At 51.1% G+C, this 19,988-nt stretch overlaps 1 protein-coding gene across 1 annotated transcript; it reads right to left on the bottom strand.

The window, feature by feature from the left end:
* Positions 1–382: 382 nt before the first annotated feature.
* On the bottom strand, positions 383–16,906 carry EFHD1 (EF-hand domain family member D1). The gene is made up of 4 exons (XM_057382358.1): positions 16,508–16,906; positions 8,940–9,087; positions 3,070–3,204; positions 383–2,045 (listed from the first exon to the last, which is right to left on the bottom strand). Exons 1-4 carry the CDS (start codon positions 16,801–16,803, stop codon positions 1,911–1,913), a joined length of 714 nt encoding a protein of 237 aa, XP_057238341.1. The 5' UTR covers positions 16,804–16,906; the 3' UTR covers positions 383–1,910.
* Between the last annotated feature and the right edge of the window lie 3,082 nt (positions 16,907–19,988).

Genomic DNA, 19,988 nt, shown 5'->3' with positions numbered 1-19,988 from the left:
TGTCAGATATCCATGTATTTTTCTTTTTTCTTCCTTAATAAAGGCAGAAAGAGGAAATGCAAAGAAATTCTAGCTGAAGCAACCTGCCGGCTCCCAGCTGGGGCACTACGGGGGCTGAGACAGAGGCTATTTTAAGATAAGGAAAGGCTGACAACCTTCAGATGTCAACAGTTAGTAGTGGGCAGTATTTCAAATATTTACACAGCCATATCCCTTTCTGAGGAACTGCCAGCATTAGGGCTTTTTACATCAGAACTGCTGTGCAGAAGAGGAAGTGTTACCAAGAAGGAATTGAACACTTCCCCCACTCATCCAAATCAGGATGCCGAGCTTTCGGGATTACTACTGTAATTTGTGAAAAAAAGCTATATTCAAGGACCTGAAACAAACCACAGACAAGACTGGAGGTACTTATGCTTTATTTTTACAATTCAGCAACCGGAGAAATAATTGAAGATGAAATTATCTGCTTTGTTGTAAAGTATAAAAAACATTTAATTATAAATATTTAGCTAAAAAAGCGTGATTTATAAAATATAATCTGTGAAGATATATACAGTTTAATCGTTTAGCAATTCTTTCACCTGACATTAAGGAGTAGAGGTTTATCTATTTATTATTCCACACTCACAGTTTAGTGCTCACAGTTTAAGAAGCAAAACAGACAAGTGAAAAGATGACTGGTGGGTTTTGTTCTGGAAAAGAAAATCAAAATGCACAAATTGGGGCAAGAGCAGAGGCAGAATTTGAGCAAATCCATGTTGCGAGAGAGGTCTCTGAGGGAACACAGCTCCCCTGCCATGACCTACAAGTGTTTCTATCCAGACAAGCAGTGGGCATCTCAACATTTGTGGACAAGTTTCCTGGGTTTACAAGAGAAAATGGCTGATAGTACAGTGCAAGCCCTCAAAATTCAGTTCAGCTAATTGCGCTCACCTCCCTGCTCTTGGAGCAGGGATTGCTCAGTATGCTGTGCTGGTGTCATCTGTTGTGGCTCTAATGAAATCAAACATCACCTCCATGATTCAGGCCATGAGTAAATTTCCAAATAGAAAATACCTGTGTGCCATCCGATTGCACTGTCCAGCAGAAAATACCCCCTATAAACAGATACAGCTGCCTAAGGCTGAAAAATAACAGTGAAGCTGTACAGTATGCTAAATGTGATGGAATGTGAAAGAAGATAAATGGTCAGGCAACTCAGTTTTCTATTCCTCATTTAAGGGAGCCAGCTTCCTCCCTTCAAAGTCTYGGGAAATCTCGCCTTTTACTGAAGAGTATGTTACTATGGCACTTCCGAGAAGAAAAACTGGAAGACTCTTCAACATGCTGGGAGGCAGAAAATGCTACAGGAAATGACAGTGAATTTGATCCACATCTCCAGTAATTATCTTTCTCTCTTCACAGTGTTTTCACAGTGCCTGTGGCATGGGGCTTTGAGGAAGAAGAAGAGGGTGACTACACCCAACAGCAGTACAAACATACAGAAGTCAAGCTGTACTTTGTACACCCTGATTTACACAAGACCTCAATACTTGCCTCTAAACAAGGAATGAATTAATACAGGGTTAAGAGAAAAAGAATGTATAGGAATGAATGAAGTAGGCAAACATGACACCTGTCAGTGCTCACCCGTGATTTGCTACCTGCTGTTTCTGCTTCAGGGTGATGTGCTCCTCACTGTTTAGAGCAAACAGCCCATACACAGCTCCTACTATTCACATAATTACAAATGCATAGTAACTGCAAGAGCTGTGCCCTTTGAAACTCAGGAGAATCTTCAGGAGAGGAAGGCTAGCAAAGCTGTGATGAGTTTTAGGCAGGATCCAAGCAGTTCTGTCCAGGCWGAGCCCTGATCTGGGAAACGTACCAAGTCGTGTGCAATTTCAGAGTGCATATTGGCTGGTCGGTTACTGGGTAAATGCAGACTTTAACTCCCTGAAAGCTGCCCGGCGGTGCTTCCTTTCCTCCTCTTCCCGTTTTCGCTCATCCTGCTCAGCTTTTATCTCTGCTTCAAACTTACTGGCTGAGGAGAGGGCTTGAGCCTTTATGAGACAGAGACAAAACAAACGACTGTCAAACCTTGCATCAGAGGGAGAGCCAAAGCCTGAGCTACTCCCAGATGAGCAACACAGGACTGTTTGCTGTACCTCCCAGTGCTTTCTGGAATCCTCTGTCAGAACAGCTCAAGTGTTGACTACACTGCAGTGCTTAGCTATTTACACCCAACGCTATTTACCTTGCTTGACCTTAACATCATCAAAAGAAAGGWCATTTACTAATAAGTCACTAACCAAGTGACTAAAACAATGCCATTAGTACTGGGTCACATACATTATTTCTGTAAGCAGGCAGCAGGGCATAGGTTGAGAGTATGCAGGGAGAAACTACAGCAGAAAATACTCTGAATCACAGCCAAATCTGAGAACATCATACTACACCATGGATAATCTGCAGATCAAAGAGACATTGTTTACTTGCTGGCTATTTTTCCAGCTTTCATCTCAGTACATCTGCTGTGCAATAGCTGTGTTAGGCTCTTGGGAAAAAACTTCTTATATAAACAAGCAGGATTATTTTCTCTCCAAGAGAACTTTCAGAAAGGGTGCTTTGTCAGCTTTGGATGGTGTACAGCTCTTTCTGCCAACCCAAAGACCCTGCAGAATAATTTTGATTCCAAAGGTTACAGAGAACTGTTCGAGAAAGAGATGTCTGAAATCCTATACTCCAAAACACTCCATTCACCACTGAACTCAGAGTGTTCTGGCTGAGGAAAGTTTTGCAAGATGGGAAAACTCTATCCCTATTGCGTTAGTTTTCAGGACACTTTTGTCTTTAAAAGAGGTCAGCCAGCTAGTCCCAGCCACAGGGATACAGTCAGCCAGTCAGCTCTACCAGGGTAAGACCCAAAGCAGAGGCTGGGAATTACACTGCTCTGGTGTGTTGACTGAGCCACAGAAAGTCTCTAGCTAGAGTCCAACAAAATTAGAAAGGAAACTCAGCTGGAGCTGAGTAGCTGAGCTTCAGCTACAGCTGATTTTTTTCATATTGCTCTGTGTCACACCATACCTTAGCTTCAAAGAAGTTCTTGGCTCCCTTGACGCCTTCAATTGAYACATCTATCTCTGAGAGCTTCGCAAGAGTCAATAAGCCGCTGTCCTCCTCSAGTTCCCCAGCTGCAGCTTTATGGAAAATCAGCAGGAACTAGTAAAACAGAGAGGAAACATTCAGGTTTTTCACTAAGGCTCAAACAACTTAAAATACAAAGAGCAAAATCACCTGGAGAGGGACAGAATTCACATTTCAGAGCAAAGGAAACCAGGTCTATATAAACCAAGTGGCACCAAGGAACTTGTGCTCCAGTACACAGTCCTGTTACAAASTAAAACCAGGAGGAATCTCACAGGAAAAGGAGATTTCCTAGGAATCAGAGCTCTGGTAAAGCACAGCTCCTACAAAGGCTGCTATGTGGCCAGAGGAAGGAGGCCACCTTTGCACCTGACCAGTAAAACCACAGGGTAGGCTCAGATACAGCTCTTTATGCCCCCATAGCCTAAAGGTGTATTCACAAGCCCACACCGGCTTCTCCAGTGTTCKAGGGACTCAGATCACATCCCATGAYAATGACAGCAGAGCAAACACAGCTCTGGTTCACCTCAGGCCCCCTGAACCAAGGCACCAGTGCAGTCCTGTTRGGGAGAACAGTAGCCCAGTGTGTGCATGCCCTTGTGACAGACTGGCTTGAACAAGTGCTCCACAGAACAACTTGTGAAACTTTTGTCCTGCACTGGACTACAGCCATTTAATAAATCCAGAGTCACTACAGCAGAGTGTATATTGGGAAGTGAATTGGAAAGGGAAAAAAAAAACCAAAAGAGAGCTATATTTCACTCAAAAAAGCATCCTTTTTGGTTATCTTTTAACAGGAAGRACAAAACTCTCCTGCTAAAAATAAAGACCCTTGCACCACCCTCCACCTGCCAATCAAACTCCAGGTTAAGATGTGGAAGCTCTATGCATACTTGAAGGGGTCCCTGCTACTCTTGGCCACCCCAGGAGGTGTCTCAGTGCTTTGAACAGCACGGAGAGAAGAGACACAAGGACAAGACACTCTGGCACAAAAGGAGCATAAGCAACAAAGCTGCACCACTGCATCACTTCAGGCCAGGCCAGAGGGCTGTATAAACCAGGTAGCATTGCCCTGAAATCCATTCGCACAGGAAACTCAAGTAACTCTAGCGCTGTGCTCCTCAGACTGCCAGGCTGGGGAGTCTGCTGCTTCCTACAGAGCCCGAGCTGTCCCGGAGGAGGGCAGCAGAGTCCCAGAATCCACACTAAGCCAGCCTTGCTTCAAGTTGCTCACAGAAAGTGGTGGGGATGCAAGAGTTTGGGAAGGCCTCCCATGAGGAACAGTGTGGCCGGCCTCTCATACAGGCAGCATCACTAGACACTGCTCCACGCAACAGCCTCTTAACCCCTGAGTGCTCAGCACAGGACAAGAGAAAGCAGGCTGGGCTTGGCAAGAGAACTTTCCCCTCTCCAAACAGATTGTAGCAGGATGACCCTGGCTGGATACCAAGCAACCATCAAAGCCACTCTATCACTCTTGCTCTCATATGGATATCGGAGAGAAAAATATAACAAAAGTTCATGAGTTAAGGACTTGGAGAGATCATTCACCAAAATACTGTCACAGGCAAAAAAGGCTTAACTTGGGGATATTAACTGAATTTATTACTAGCAAAATTGGAGCAAGATAATGAGAAGTAAAATATAAAGACACCTCCCCACCCGTCCCTCCTTCCTAGCTCTACCTCCTCCCTTCAGTAGCACAAGAAGACAGGGAATGGGGGTTATGACCAGTTCTTCACAGGCTGTTCCTGCCTCTGAGCAGGGAGAAGAGTCCCTCCTCTGCTCCAGCACAGGYTCCTCTCYACACASCTCTGGAGGTCTCTGCCATRAGCCTGCTCCAGCATGAGCTTCCCATGGCAACCACTTGCCCTGGCATTGGTCTGCTCCATGGGCTGCAGGTGGATCTCTGCATCCCCATCAACCTCCATGAGCTGCAGGGGAACAGCCTGTTTCACCTGCACCATGGTCTGCACCATGGGCTGCAGGGCAATCTCAGCTCCAGCACCTGSATCACCTCCYSCCCCTCCTTCTCCACTGACCTGGGGCTCTGCAAAGCTGCTTCTCTCACATATTCTCACTCCTCTCTTCTCTGGCCATAATTACCTCTGCACAATAACCTTTTAAACCCTTTAAACCTTCTTAAATATGTTAGCACAGAGGCATTATTATTATTCCTGATTGGCTCAGTCTTGGTCAGCAGCAGGTCCTGGARCCAGCTGGCTTTGCCTCTGCCAGACACAGGGGAAKCTTCTCACAGAAGCCACCCCTTGTAGACCCACCACTATCAAAACCTTGCCAGGCAAACCAACACACTCATGTAAGAAATAAATGTTTCACRGCTGAACATGCAAAGCATCCTGCTTAGAAAGAAATCAAATCCTCCCCAAGACATCCTCTCCCTTTGCTCACATCCGCTGGGCTCTGGCCAGTTCTCCTTGGCCACCACCAGCCATAGTGACACAGATGGCTAGCAGCTAGGCTGGAATTAGTCATSGTTCCTCCTGCTCCACCCTGCAAGTCCCACTTCCTGCCATTGGAAAAGAGCACAATCACTCAGCACAATCCTGAGTTATGATACAGCTGTCACCTGGGAAGGGACTGGGTCATGAGTACAAGCAAGCATGAATCATTCTGAAACTAAGCGATGGGGCAGCAATCCTCGAGAAGAATATAGGCTGCTGTGGCCATGAAGGGTGGAGTTAAAAGTAATTTGGGACTGAACCCCTGATTGGGGTGGACAGATCATAACGTCAGTCCCAAGGACCCAACAAAATAGTCAATGGGACACACAGGAGCTCAGCAGCACTCCCTCCTCATGTCAGTACACAGCCAGCAGCCCACCTCAGCACGTATTTATCCTTGAGGTATTGGTCCTTACTAACTAGAGAACACCAGCAATCTGCAATCAGCTCCCACTGTCAGACTATCTCACACCCTTGCTGAGTCCAGGTGCAGCTAAGCCTCGGGGAGATGTCAACAGAGAAGTGAAGTGAATAATGTAGGTACCTTTGAAAGCACTGGTCTCAAAGAGGACAGCATGACCCACACTTTTCAACCCACTAACCCACTAAGTTGTATCTGCTCTCCATATCCTTTGTGATCCAAGACCTACCCCACAGTGCCAGGCTAGGCATCATGCAAGGAAATGTGTGGGACYGAAGGGCAGCAGCAGCCTTGAAACCACAGCTTGCCAGAAAAGYAGTGTTATGTAACAATGTGGTTTGCATCACATCACATGGGTCAGCATTTCAGCTGGTAAGGGTGTGGGGSTCAGTGGGTGGATTTCTGTGGGTTCTAGGTAGCAGCTACAATTGCACATTACTATTACAGGAATTAACTCCAGTTTCCTGTGGTAATGACAGAACTAGACCATCAGAGATGTAGGGTTTTTCCCCCCACTACATTCAATCTTCTTAAGCCTAAATTCCATTGCTTGAGTCACGGCAGGAGTCTCTTACAGTTAATCATTGACGTATTGGTGGACGCTCAAAGGTCAATGGTAGAAGACAGTTTTCCTAACAGGGCCTGTAGTTCATCAGCAGCCTGCTTGCCAGGCAACAGCTTATCTGGGATAGGAGGACACCACWCAAAGCAGCAGAAAAAGGTGATCTAAGGTGAAGTGAAAGAGGTCCCTACCAATTCTCTGGCCAGGCCACAAGAARAGTATGTTCAGGCAGGTATGCCAGGACTTGATAGTCTCTGGATAGGCGGACAGGAGCCCTCCAGTACTGTAGTTCCACCCTGCTGAGTTCAGACACTCATTTGAACCGGGTTTCTCCTAGTATTGTCTGAGTGACCCAAGTCAGCTCATTTTGTCATATGCTTGTTTGTCACCACCAAYGGGACAGGCCTATGGGATGGTTGAGGCTTCCTTACCCACCGGGGAGCCTGCTTCCCTGCCAGCCCTCTGCCTGAACACAGCAGCTGGACAGGGCACATCTGCAGCAAGGCAAGAAGCATCCTGCTCTTCTCTACCACTAGAAGCTTTGGGTGTCTACCAAAGCTGTGTAATTTGTCCTCAGAGCTCTGCCAGTGATGCTCCCTTATTCCAACTCACGGGCCACTCAAGCCTGCATTTTTGATTGACCATTGTTTTGCATCTGGAAGGAAACTTCAACAGCACCAGCTGCYGTGTGCCACATGCCAGGGGCTGGCAGCACAGGCAGCCATGCAGGAGGCTGTGCTCCAAACACAAACAAGTGGCAGCAGAAGAGGAGCTGCTCTGCCACTTGTGCTGTGCCTCTGATGCCAGGACATCACAGCASCTTTCAGGGCCTTGAGGATAAAGGCACTTTTCTTCATGGGAGAGAGCCCCTGCAGCAAGCCCGGAGGCTGTGCCCAGCTCTTCACCTAGGATGAAGGGCAGCCCAGAAGTGATCTGGCAGTCAGTGACCTGGGGCCATGGGCACTGTGCTCTTCCCACTCCCCTGGATTCTTTACTACCTCCAGTTCACCTCTGACCTGGCACGTCTCCTGCACARGGGAACTCAGGAACAGGCTCTCACTTCACAGATTTGCATATCCTTCCCTCKCTCTTAAGAGCTGGGCCCCATAACCCAAGTCTTTGGCCTCTGTTTTCTCCTGCTGCCTTCTTGCAGTGAGGTAAATTCAACAAAGCCCTTGGGGCTTGAAAGCAGAGGGAAATGGTGTGATGTGTCAGTGCAGAGGGAAGGTGCAGCAGTTCTATGGGTATCAGTTGCCCCTCATGCCCCAACCAGCCCAGCCATGGGTCTTGACTGCTCMTCCTCCCTCCCAGCACTGCCAAAGCTCTAGAACTTCTGCAACAGAGAACTTGAAGTCCTGAGCCCCACCCTGGAAGAGGCACACTGAGAGCACCATGCCCGCAGAAACAAGGGAGCCCAGCTGCTCAGGGCCCACCGCAGCCATCCCACGGGGCGGAAGGAAGCAGGACAGCAGCACAGCCCTCACAACTGGTGCAGGACACAAGCAGTGCTTCCCCTCCTGCTGCTGCCTAAGGGGCTCTGCGTTAATTTAGAAAGCCACAGTGTGACTTGTGACTGAGTCAGCTATCTCTTTGATAAGGGGAAAGAGGACAAGTTGCTGCAACAAGAGCTTTTGGTAGCTGGGTTCCCCTGYTCTGCTAAGATGATTTGGGTGCCCCTGAGTGTATGCAGGTCACTGCTCGAATTCCCTCTCTTCCTCCTCCTGGCAGAGGATCCGGGCTTGTCTTCCCAGCTGTCACAATACAGTGGTAACAGACAGGCCTGTTTGAGGTGTGTTCCTGCTGAGCCAGCGTGCCATACCAAACTGCTGCATCCCCACATTTATTCCTTACTGCAGGGTTGTGGCCACCCCTCATAAAGCTTGCCATGATTGGTCACTGCATGATGCAGAGAGGGTTCCAATACAAACCAATAGGAAGAGAGAGCCTTTTGCACCCTCCAAGGAGACCTGCTGCACTGMGCCTGAAATGAGACCTGAGCTGCTGTAGCACAGGAGCCCAGCAATGAGACGTGGAAAATGAAGGGACACAACTCCCTCCAGCTACAACAGGGAGCTCTGCAAGCATCCCMAACAGCTGCAACAGGGCTCAAATGCTTCAAAGGAAGCAGAGAGGTTGRAGAGCTTTGGCCTCAGGTACCATTAGTGCCACGTGGAGATGGAGGTTAACAACGCTCTGCACCCTTGGCATGGGGAAGCTTGCTCACCTGCTTCTCCACTGCACCCCACCACCGGAAAAGCACAAAGGAGTGAGGGCTMTCTACAGCCCTCAGAGTACTGGGCCCAGCTGCCTCCTCCTTCCTTCCCACAGCCACAACCCTGTGTGCTACTGCAGCCACCCTCACCTCACGGAAGCTGAGCTTCCCATCAAAGTCTTCATCCACCTCCTTGATCATGTTCTTCAGCCCCAGGTGGGTCTGCGGAGCTCCCARCTTTTCCATCATCAGCTTCAGCTCCATGAGGTCGATGTATCCATCCCGTCCTGAGTCATACCTGCAGGGTGCAAAGGGGAAAGGATCAACCACCATCATCCCCATATCCATCTCCCAGGCACATGGATGAAGTTACTATGTGGTTCAAAGCTCAGGGGAGAAGGGAAGCTGCATGACATAGCCAGTGCTGAGATATATTAAGCTCAGGGAAGTAGCTGTCAGCTTTCAGATCTGTCTCGTTAGAGAGAGAAGTGCTCAGGGAAGCTCAGACCAAACCACCCACACAGAAKGAGTATGGAGGAACTCAGCTTATCCCAGGGGGATTTCCATTTCACCCGCTTGCCTGTCCAACACAAAGGTTACTTACACACAGCTTACACCATGCACCAGCTGCTGCCAGGTTTCCTGCTAGTTTCAAGGAGAAACAGGCAACAGAGACCAACCAGAACCTCCTGGCAGAAAGCAATCCTTCTTTGCAAGCAAAACATCCCCCCCCACAGCTGTTAAGATCTTTCTGCTTCAAAACRCTTTTGTACTACAACAAGCACCGTGCTTCAGGGCAGCTGTTTATTCTGTGTCCCCAGGCAGAGTGGCAAGACACTCTCAGGGAGCACAGGAACCCCAGCCAGGGCTTTGGTACCAGGGCTGCACCACAGGGCCAGGCTGGCAGAGGAAACCAGTGCCCACCTCCAGGAGCAAGACTAGAGTGGGACTATGCTCCCAATGGTGCACAAAGGACTGGAAGGACTCTTCACAGCAGATTACCCATGTAAGGGGAGGAATGTTTTAGGGATAGGAAGGAGGCAAGTGATCTGCAGTGAACAGCCTGGGASCTCGTAGCCATTCCACCCAACATCTGCTGTGGATGTGAGCAAAGCATCCAGCCCACCCAGCAACTAGCACTTCACACCCATCAGGGCCATCASCGGCTTTCAAAGTCCAAAGGCTGCAGGGATGGGCACTCTGATCTCAGTTGGTCAAGAGCTCTCTTCCTTCCTGGTCCTGCCATCGAGGTTCAGCACAGAGCTGGGGATTAACAGGAGAGGCCAGGGCAGTGTCGCTCAAGCTGGGCTCAGCCCTCGTGCACAGCCTGCTACTGCCCCTCCCCACTGCCACCATCTCAACCCTGACAGAGTTAAATCCTTTCAACCGTTCAGAAGGAAACCCTAGGCACCAYGCAGAAGCTTTCCAGTGGGCAGGAGCCAGTCAAATACTCTCTCCCATCATCATTCATTGACTGTTAGCTCTCTTCCAAAGAAATGAGGRCTGTAACCATCCCAGACAGAGTTCTGTACAATTGTGGTTACCCTGGAAGAAAGCCCTTTCCAGCTGAGAAACCTCAAAGTCAGAGAGGAAGCTGTGGCAAAGAAGGCACAAAGCCACCAGCCCCAAATTGCAMGTTGGCGTGGGCAGCACAAGGCAGGGCTGCAGCCAAGAGCTCAGCCCCTGCCTTCATGAGCACTGGCACAGCAYGCTTTTCCCAAGCTAGGGTGACCTCCATGGCTTTCCAGAGTCCCACCACCTCCACAACTATTTCTGATACTCTTTGTGGCTCTTAGTTTCCAAGACCCCCAGGACCAAGAGACTCCAAATGACAGGGACATAACTGCCAAACTAGGCTGGCACACATCTGCTTGTGCTCTCTGTACCCAGCAAATCCACAAGCCCACCAGGCTGGACAGCTTTCTGAAAAACTAGGAAAGAAACCTCCATCACAGCAGAAACCAGGTAACAGACCTGRGATGTCACAGGGAGGAAATGCAGCAGGTTCTTCATAGCAAGGAAGGTGTCAGTTAATTAAGGCACACGTTCACAGCATCACCCAGTCCAGTGCTGGCACACACTTCCAAGACATCACAATTGTATACTAAGTGCAATATTTAATTGCCWATTTGCTTTTCTTTCAATGTGAGAGAAAGGGTACAGGGCTGTTTCTCCAGGATAAGGTGTTTGGAGACACAGTGCCTTTGATTAGACACAGCAACAAAATGTGTAATAGCAGAGAAGCACCTGGAGATTTTTGGGGCCCAGGCTCGTGCTGCCTTTTGGCTGGGTGCAGAAGCTAAATAATACCAAGATTTCCTTCAAGGGGTTGCCCATCTGGGGTTGGGACACTGCCCGGCCCCACTTGGAAACTTTGGGTAACAGAAGTAGGGCACAAGCCTAGCCTGTGCCTGCTGGGCTCAAGTCACCCTCCKGTTATGGACACAACCTGAAGATAAACACTGGCCCAGTATGCTGCCCTGAAAGGGTTAAGCATGGGGCACAGCTTCAGGGCTCATCCTGAAGCTCAGACCAAACAGGCAGGAGAGGCAGGACAAAGCCAGGATTGTGAGAAATGGGGTCTTGCCAGCAGCTGGCCTGGCAGAGCAGCACGCTGTACCAGCTACACAATGGGTGTCGAGCATGCTGGGCCGAAGTACAGCTGGTGCTGAGAAGCACCCAGAAATCAGGTTACCAGTCCTCTGCAATTGGGGACAGCCAGACAGASGGATACTGAAACCCAAGGCAGCACCTTGCAAACTGCTACATTCCCTCCCTGCCCCCTTCGCCTCCTGAAACAGCCAAACTATTTTAGGACCTGGGTACAGCCACTCAGCTGCTGCGCAGCCAGACTATTTAGGRAAAGGCATATTTATAGGGCACAAGAGATAGCACAATTCATTCCCCACCACCCCCCAGCAGGCCACAGGCATTCAACACTATGGGACACAATGCAGACTGTACCTTGCTGGTCAGCTGATGCTCTCCCAGCACACCTACAGAAGATCCCATTGTCCGCCTTCCAAGAGACCATAAAACTGCCCTGTCTGCTTTTTGGGAGCCCCCTTTCAGGGCCCTGGGCTCAGCCAGCCCCAGATGCCRCTCACACACAGCTACCTGCAGCACACTCCTGCCCTGGTGATAGACAGCCATCACCCTCACAGGCAGAGCTGGAAGAGGACACCAAGGCAAGTTAAACACACCCCAGCATAGCGGGGAGACCTCCAATGCTCTACACTAGGAGGGGCATGGCAAGACCACACAGTGCTCGGGTGCCTGGCCAGCCCTGCCTGTCACCCACTGTCCTGCTGTGACACCAGAGCTTTGCTTCATTTGGCCTCAAAGCTCCCTGGGGCACGAGCCAAGCCTCAGCTGGGTGATGTGCAGGCATTACAGAGGGGAATTGTGCCAACAGCCATAGACACCTCRTGTCACAGGAAGGCCACTCCAGCAGCAGGTCAGTGCCATGGCCAGGGCAGGTCCCACCTGCGATGGCTGCGATGCCGCAGGCAGGTACAGGCACCGTGGCCTSTACTGCTGTGATAAGGCTTTGCCACGCTGCTGCAGCAGCATTCCTGGCAGCAGATGAGACAGCAGTAGCTGTCAAAAGCTGCTGCAACAAGGATGCAACCAATTCCCCACGCTGGCTCGCTTCCACCCGGACTGAAAACCRTGCCTGACTGCTGAAGTGCTGGGAGAGGAAAGCAAGATCCAGAACWGGGGGGAAGGAGGGAATGCTTGCTGAAGAGCATGAAATCTGTTATGCACAATTGCTGCCCAAGTACAAGCATTGCACTGGTGTTACACAGCTGCTGGGGAGTTACATTGCAGAAGAAAGAGGGATYAGGAAGGGAGGAGAACAGAGATGCCAAGGACTGCATCACCTGTAGTGACCCTGCAGTCACTTTCCAGCTGCCTCTATAACCCCACTTAGAAAATAAAGGACCATTGAATGAGAAATTCCAGATYCTGAAGGACCAAAGAGCAGTTTCTAAACATTTATGTTTCTTGAGAAAAGCTGGAATGAAAACTTGCCCTGCCTGTACGTGTTTGCCGTACCTCAGCTTGCTCCACCTCAGCTTGCTCCAGACACTATGGGCACCTGTACTTTGATCTGCAGTTCCTGTATGCTGCAATAGCCTAACTGAGACTTTGAAATAAAGCAGTAGGAATAATGGTGCTGAAGTAATAATCACCTCTTAAATATTTCACACCCTTTCTAAGTAGGGCTTTATTCCCTCTGAGCATTGTGTTTCACCTTACATGGAGAAAGAGGTGCTGATCTCTACTCCCWGATACCCAATGATAGGATATATATTAGAACATCTAAAAACTGCCTCAGAGGAGGATCAGACTGGACCTGAGAAAGCATTTCTTTCAGCCTGGGAAGGTTGTCAGACCCTCAAACCAGCTTCCTAGAAAGGTGGYCAGTGCCCCAAGATTGTCAGTGTTTAAGAGATTTGGACAATGCCCTTAATAACAAGCCTTAACTTTTGGTCAGTCCTGAAGCAATCAGGCAGATGTGAAGTAATCACTAGATGTGATCATTAGTGGTCCATTCCTAATGGAATATTCTATTGCCAAGAGCTTTGGAATTCCTCCATACTAGGGTGGGGACGGGAACAGTCTCCTTGGCCACATGCAGCTTCATCCTCCCTGGCCCAGGAGAAGGAGCTCTCCTGCTCTTGGAGGGACAAGAGGGCAAGATGAAAGTCTCCTCCATTTAGATATYCTCCAAGATGTTGGGGAAGACCTGCAGGCCCAGGCTGGGTGGCTGAGACCCCATGGWAATAATCTCCCTGCCCACTGGGAGTTCACAGACAGACAGTCACACGGAGCACATGGCAGCTCTGGAGATAGCAGCTCTGCTGCAGCACTTCAGACAAGGTCAGGGAACCAGACAAAGGGGCTCCGAAGTGGCTCGAGGAGGGCAAGGGCACATCACAACCTCTCCCACCAGCCAGATGCAAGGCCACTTGTGCAATGTGTGGGCAACACATTAAATTCCCTAGATACAAAAGCAATAGCAAGATTGGAATTTTTCCACTCCCTCGCATCCCACAGATGAAGCTGGTGTCTGTTTTTCTCCCCTTTACATCTCTCATAAAGGTCACTGCTGCCAGGCACAGCCTTACTGCCATTTCACACTCCCCTCTGCCATTTTCCTGGGAAAGGATGGTACCAAGGGGAGCTGTGAGACTCCAGAGGTCCTGASAGTTCACTCTGAAGACTCAGGAAAGAGACATTATCATGGTTACCAGAGTCCTATTGTCAGAATAGGAAGCTAATTAGGTCACATTATAATTAGCCTGAGCTGTGGACTTCCTGGTCTCTCTGTCAAAAAAATACCCACCCTGAGAGCTGCCTGCACGCACCACCTCAGCAGATACCAACACCCCATCTCCAGGGGAATGGAGCCAAATAAGAGAGATGCTAACAAGAGGAGGCTTGCACAAGAGAGGGGGGAAAATGAGCCCAACTGTGGCAGCCAGAGCAAGGAGCATCATTTCTGCTTTGGAAGGATGCTCCTGGGGTATCCAGCAGCACACAGCACTGGACAGAGCACTGTATTTTGGGAAGACCCACTTTCAGGTGAGTTCTTTGATTCCATCCTGGCAGTCACAGCCACCATTCACACCATGGGATGCTCTGACAGGCATTAAGAGCAGCTGCTATCACCAGGGCATCTTTTCAGCTGAACAGCCATGAGCCAGCCCATACTATGTACAGGATCACAGGCTCAAATTTAGTCTGAACTACAGATTTACAAATCCCACTAAACTGATAAGAAACATTTTTTGGATGGGAAATCTCATAGTGGAAACCTGGCAGTGAGAAGATACTAAAGGAGAAAAATAAGCCTTCGAGAGAGGGATGTAACAAAGAACATGAGTTGTGGTGGCCAGGGCCAATAAGCCATACAGAAAATAAAAGCCTTAATCACATTAACTCAAGCTCTGACTGACAGGAATTAAGGGGAACATTTCCTCTCCTTATGGAACTCGTGGTGTCAGCCAATACTTGAAACAGGTCGCTGGCAGCAGATGGACCAAAGGCCAGATCCTCTGCCACTGCAAAGCTCAGGTGCCTGTAACAGTGAACACCAGGACAGGGTTTTCAGGCTGCTCATCCAGGAAACACAACAGGGGAGCATGCAGSCCATCTTCTTCCCCCTTTGGCATCAGCAGTTCTCACAGGGTAAGCAAAGCTTTCCAGTTACATTGACCAGCTGATTAGCATTCAACTGCAAAGCCTAGGTTTTCCTGCTTACAAGGCTGGTGTTTAATGAGCTCATTGTTGAAAAATTCAGCTGCAATTCAGCTCTTCCACTTTTTATTTCCCAAAATCACCACCATTGCTTTCCTCTTCCCTACTGAGGCAGTGCCGCTGCCCACTCCAGGCTCTCACCCAGGGCTTTTGGGCATTGCAGCTGCCTGCATTGTTTGTGTTCCACTCCTCAGAGCACCATGTCTCAGTCTTCCATAGAGTAGGATCCCCTTTAAGCACAGTCAAAAGGGACGTAGCAGAGAGTAGAGCAGCAGTCTCACCCGGACCACCTCCCTTCCTGCACCAGCTGCCAACACAACACTGCCCGTGTAACAAAGAACTCCAAACTCCAGYAAGCTCACAAAAGCCCGTCGCCTGGTCTCCTGTGGCAACAGCCTGGCTAGGACAGGCTAGACCCCACAGCGCTGGGAACTGGCAGCATGCAACCAGCTCTTGCCCTCCTCACAACAATCCAGGGTGTCCAAATCTCACTGCAGTCACCTCCATAAGGTGAAGTACATCTTTGCACCTTGCTCCGTGGTCCTGCCACCTCCTACCTGGCAGCAGCTCCCCAYGAGCCTGGCAGCCTGTTGTGTGGGGCTGGGAGGACAATGTGTTGGGCTCAGGAGCCCACAGGTCTGTGATGCTGGAGGGAAACCTGAGACAAAGGTACCCAGGCACAGCCTAACTGCAGGAGCCAGGACAGGCTCCGGAGGACAGAAAAAGGCAGCATCATGGTCCCGGGGAGGAATAAGTCTTTCTGCTTACAGAAGCAGCTCTCCCTGTTGCTACCAGCAGCTTGACTTTAACACAAACCTCCCTGGCGGGAGGGGAACTCCATCCCAGCCCTTAGGAAGGGGAAGAAAGAGCTCAAGCTTTGTTTGGGTGCATGGGAAGGAACCCCAAGCCTGGTAGACAGGACTGTGCATGGATCCAGGACATTGCGAAGCAGAGCCAGCAGGACGGGGTCGCAGTTGTTGCGGACAAATGCCCAGCGCCTCCGCGGGGCCAGGGGACACAGACYCACCTGGTGCTCGAGGGTGTGGGGCAGAAGAGTGCCTATGCTCTCACCGACCCCGTCCCACCCAGAGCGTCCCGCAAAGCCACAGCTCATGGGTGCCACCACAAACAGCCGACGTCCCAAGCCCAGGCAGAGCAGARACCGTGAGCTAAACGCAGGCCTGCGCCCCAGACAAACTCTACGAGCCTCTCCTCCGCAAAGCACAGGGACAATCTAGGGATCAGACGCTCTGGGAACGCGCCGCGGCTTCCTCCAGCCCGACCACAAAACCGCGGAGAAATAGGAGCACGTCGCCGAGAGCTGGCAGATCCTCTCCCGATGTGCCCCCGGGGGCCGGGCATCGGGAGGGGTTGCGGGGGGAGGCAGAGCCCCAGCCCCGGAGCCCGCGGGCCAGGCAGCGAGTTTCCCACCCCCTTCCCACCCCACTCACAGGCGGAACATGCGTTCCATGTCCTTGATCTGCCGGCGGCTGAACTCCTTGAACTCGGTGTAGGGGTTGAAGACGGCTGCCCGCCGGGGCTGCGCCGCGCCCTCGTTGATGTCCTGCCGCCGGCACAGYTTGGCGCTCAGCTCCGCGCCCGCGCTGGCCGTCAGGCAGCTCCGCTCCTCCACATCCTCGGCCGCCACCGCGCCCTTGACCGCCTCCGCCTCGCCCTCCGCCGCTGCTCCGCTCTCCTCCAGCTGCAGCCGCCGCTGCAGCTTCTGCGCCAGCTCCTCCGAGGCCATGGACCGGCTGGCCGCGCTACCGCCCCGCTCGGCCCCGCTCCGCTCCGGGTAGGGCCGCCTGCTCCGAACCGCAACTTTATTCCCTCACTTAGAGGGAGCGGGGCGGAGCGGAGCGGGGCGGGACGGGGCGGAGGGAGGCTGGGACGGGGCGGGCGCTTAAGGAGGCGCGGCGGGGGCCGTGGGGTGGTGGGAGTTATCAGCACTGCCTGTGGGGGTATCCCCCCGTGTGGTGCGCAGGCTGACCTTTCACTTGCATGCTCTCCCACGCAGAAGCCATCCCCACTCAGGTGGCCCACACAGGCTGTCTCCCCACTTCCTCACGCCGGGAATACCTGCGTGTCCCCACTCAGGTGACCCACACAGGCTGTCTCCCCASTTCCTCAGGCAGGGMATACCTGCGTGTTCACTCTCATGTTCACCCTCCAACGCACCCCAAACGACAGGGTCCTCCCTAGATTTCCTTTGCACCCTAGAGCAGGACGCTACGCCGGCCTYGGAGTGCCCAGGTCACGTACACCTSACAGCGCTGCCTGCTCCGCTCCGTTCCGCGGGGCGAGCCGAGTCCCCAGCCCGATCGGGAGACCCCGCAGCCGGTGAGAGCAGCGGGACCCCGTCGGCTCTCCAGGCGCCACTGCAGGGACGAGGATCTTGCCCCGCACCAGGGCAGCAGGATCCCTTAAGCCCCTCTATGCGCCTCCCTTCTCTTATCTCCTTGGTCTAAAATTAGCCCAGGACAAAGCTCGGCTCAGGCCTGGATTCCCCCTCTTTCCCCAGGGAACAGGGCAGCAGGCGGCCTCTTCCCACCACCCAGCTCCCCTTCCCGGGGCAGTGTCCAGTCCCAWCCCCGCTGTCTCCTGAACTCTCGCAGGGGTGTCCCTCCCAGGACTGTCAGTSCCTCGCCTGGCTGATGTGAGCCTGATGGCGTACCCGAGATGGGATTAGGGCAGGCGTGGGGCGGTTTAGGGYGGCTGCTGATGGGATTTACCCACCGAGGAGGAGGGGGAGAGAAAAGAACCAGCTCGGATACGCCGCCTGCTTGTGGCTCCCGCGTGCCCGAGCCTGCCTGTCACGGGGAACTGGTCCCAGCGGCTGTTATGTGGCTGTTCGACACCTCTGGGCGGGCAGTAAGCAGCTCTCTGRTGCTCTCTGATGTGGTGACCTGCAGTTGACCCTGTTGGATAAGCTCATTCCCACCAAACCTWCTCAGAAAATGACCGATGACGCCATTGGCAGCCACCCTGCCCCTACATACTGCCTGGGCAGCTCTAGCCTTCGGGAGGGTCAAGAAGGCTGTAGGAGCACCACATCCTGTGGCACAGGAAGGCCACTGCAGGTTTATCACATCAGGACTGACTGAAAACGGCTTSCTGAGTGGAAAGGGTGGCATGTGCTGTGCCCATACTGCATTGCCCTCACGCGGTGCCACGTCTATGGTGGAGAGACGTTCCTTCCACCAGAGAGGAATGGGAAGGACAGCAGGGAACTCTGCCTGGGTCACCGGCTACCCTGAAGAACRTGGAGCCCAAAAATACAAGGCTCTTCTGTGCCTGCAGCGTGTCCCAGGAAAAGAGTAGACGAGGGCGAAATCAGGAACAGCAAAGTCAGGCTGCCATCTAGTGGAATAAAACTCTGGGCTACGGCTATGGAAGGGAGACGGYCTCAAGGGAGGGGTAGAAGAGACAAGGAAAGGGTTTTGGAAAGGGTTTTGCGTGGCCTCCCCGCCCCTTCTCTTCCCTTCCCTGCAGTGATTTCAGCTCAATCCATAGAGTCCCCATCACCCCTACTGTGGTTTCAGCTCCAGCCCCACAAAGCTCTATTTCATCACCAAGCTCTGCTGTTAAAACTCCAGCTCTGCATCTTCCCACTGCCGCTGGGTGAAGCTGCTCCTGGATCAGSGCAGGATCTTCATTTTGCCTCCAACTCTGTGGTGTTTCAGCTCCATCCCTTCACGTGCTATCGCAGCCCTATAGTGATTCCAGATCCATCCGTAAAGTTGTCATTCCAGCCCCATAATCCCTATCACAGCCACACAGTCTCTATCCCTGCTCCAATGATTTCAGCTGCAGCTGAAATCAGTCCTATCCACAGTCCCATCCCAACCCTGTAGTGATTCTGGCTCCAACTCCACAAGCTTTATTTCTCAACCAGCTTTGATGTTTCTGCTCCAGCTCCACATCTTCCCACTGTTTCTGGATCCTTGGCCTTGGAATGTGGTCAAACAACTCAAAAAATGCCCTGTTTTGCAAGCTACCAGTGGTGGTCTGAGAGGGTCATCATGTGCTGTTTTTTGGTGTTAAATTATGCTAAAAAACTGGCATACTGTCTCAATCTGGCACACCAAGCTCAAATCAACCTGCTGATAATGAGACAAAGATTTTATGAATAAGTTGCTAAACTTACCTGGAGGCGTATCACTGTGGTCAAGTCCTTCACTATAAAAGTCCAGTCCACTTCCCATACAGTAGGTTCTTCTAACATATTCATCCTTGCAGTATGTGGAGATTCCTCTGTTGGGTTTTAGGGACAATCACCAAGGATACCCCTAAAGGTTAAGACCATAGCCATTGGTATGGGTGACTTATATCAAGCTCTAATAATGGGGGTTTTTTCCTAGATTTAATATAATTGCATTTAAATTATTTTGTTATCATGTACTATCCTATCTTGTAGTATAATAATTTTAGTTTTTATACTGTGTAGCATATAATTCTGATTGAGTTCTTTTTGTCAAATCATTTATCATAATAAATAATTCATTCTTATATAAATATAACTGCTTTGCTGTCAATAAAAGCTGGGGACAAAGGTGTAAAACTTGTTGGCACATTCTGGGGCTCGGACTGCAGGCAGCTTCCCCAGGGCTCTCTCCCTGGAAGGAATTTAGAAAGCAASGGGATCCTTTTCTGCACCTCGTGACACAATGGGTCAAGGGCTTATTGAATAAAATTTGGCTGAAGCTCCCACTCCAATCCACAACAGGCTGGAGCAGGAAAACGGATTCCAGAGCTAGAGCTGAAGCATCAGAGAGCTGGATGTGGAAAGAAGATCCAGCCCTGATCAGGAGCAGATCACGGGGCAGTGGTGGAAAGATGTAGAACTGAAGCTGAAGCAGCAGAGCTTGCAGGGAAGTAAAGGGATGGAGCTGAAATTACTACAGGGCAGAGATAGGGACACTGGGGCTCGTA

The sequence above is a fragment of the Malurus melanocephalus genome, unplaced genomic scaffold, assembly GCF_030028575.1.
Source record: "Malurus melanocephalus ecotype Western Australia unplaced genomic scaffold, MMel_1.1 scaffold_566, whole genome shotgun sequence".
In the NCBI taxonomy this organism is placed as follows: domain Eukaryota; kingdom Metazoa; phylum Chordata; class Aves; order Passeriformes; family Maluridae; genus Malurus; species Malurus melanocephalus.
This window is presented reverse-complemented; position numbering and strand designations above follow the sequence as displayed.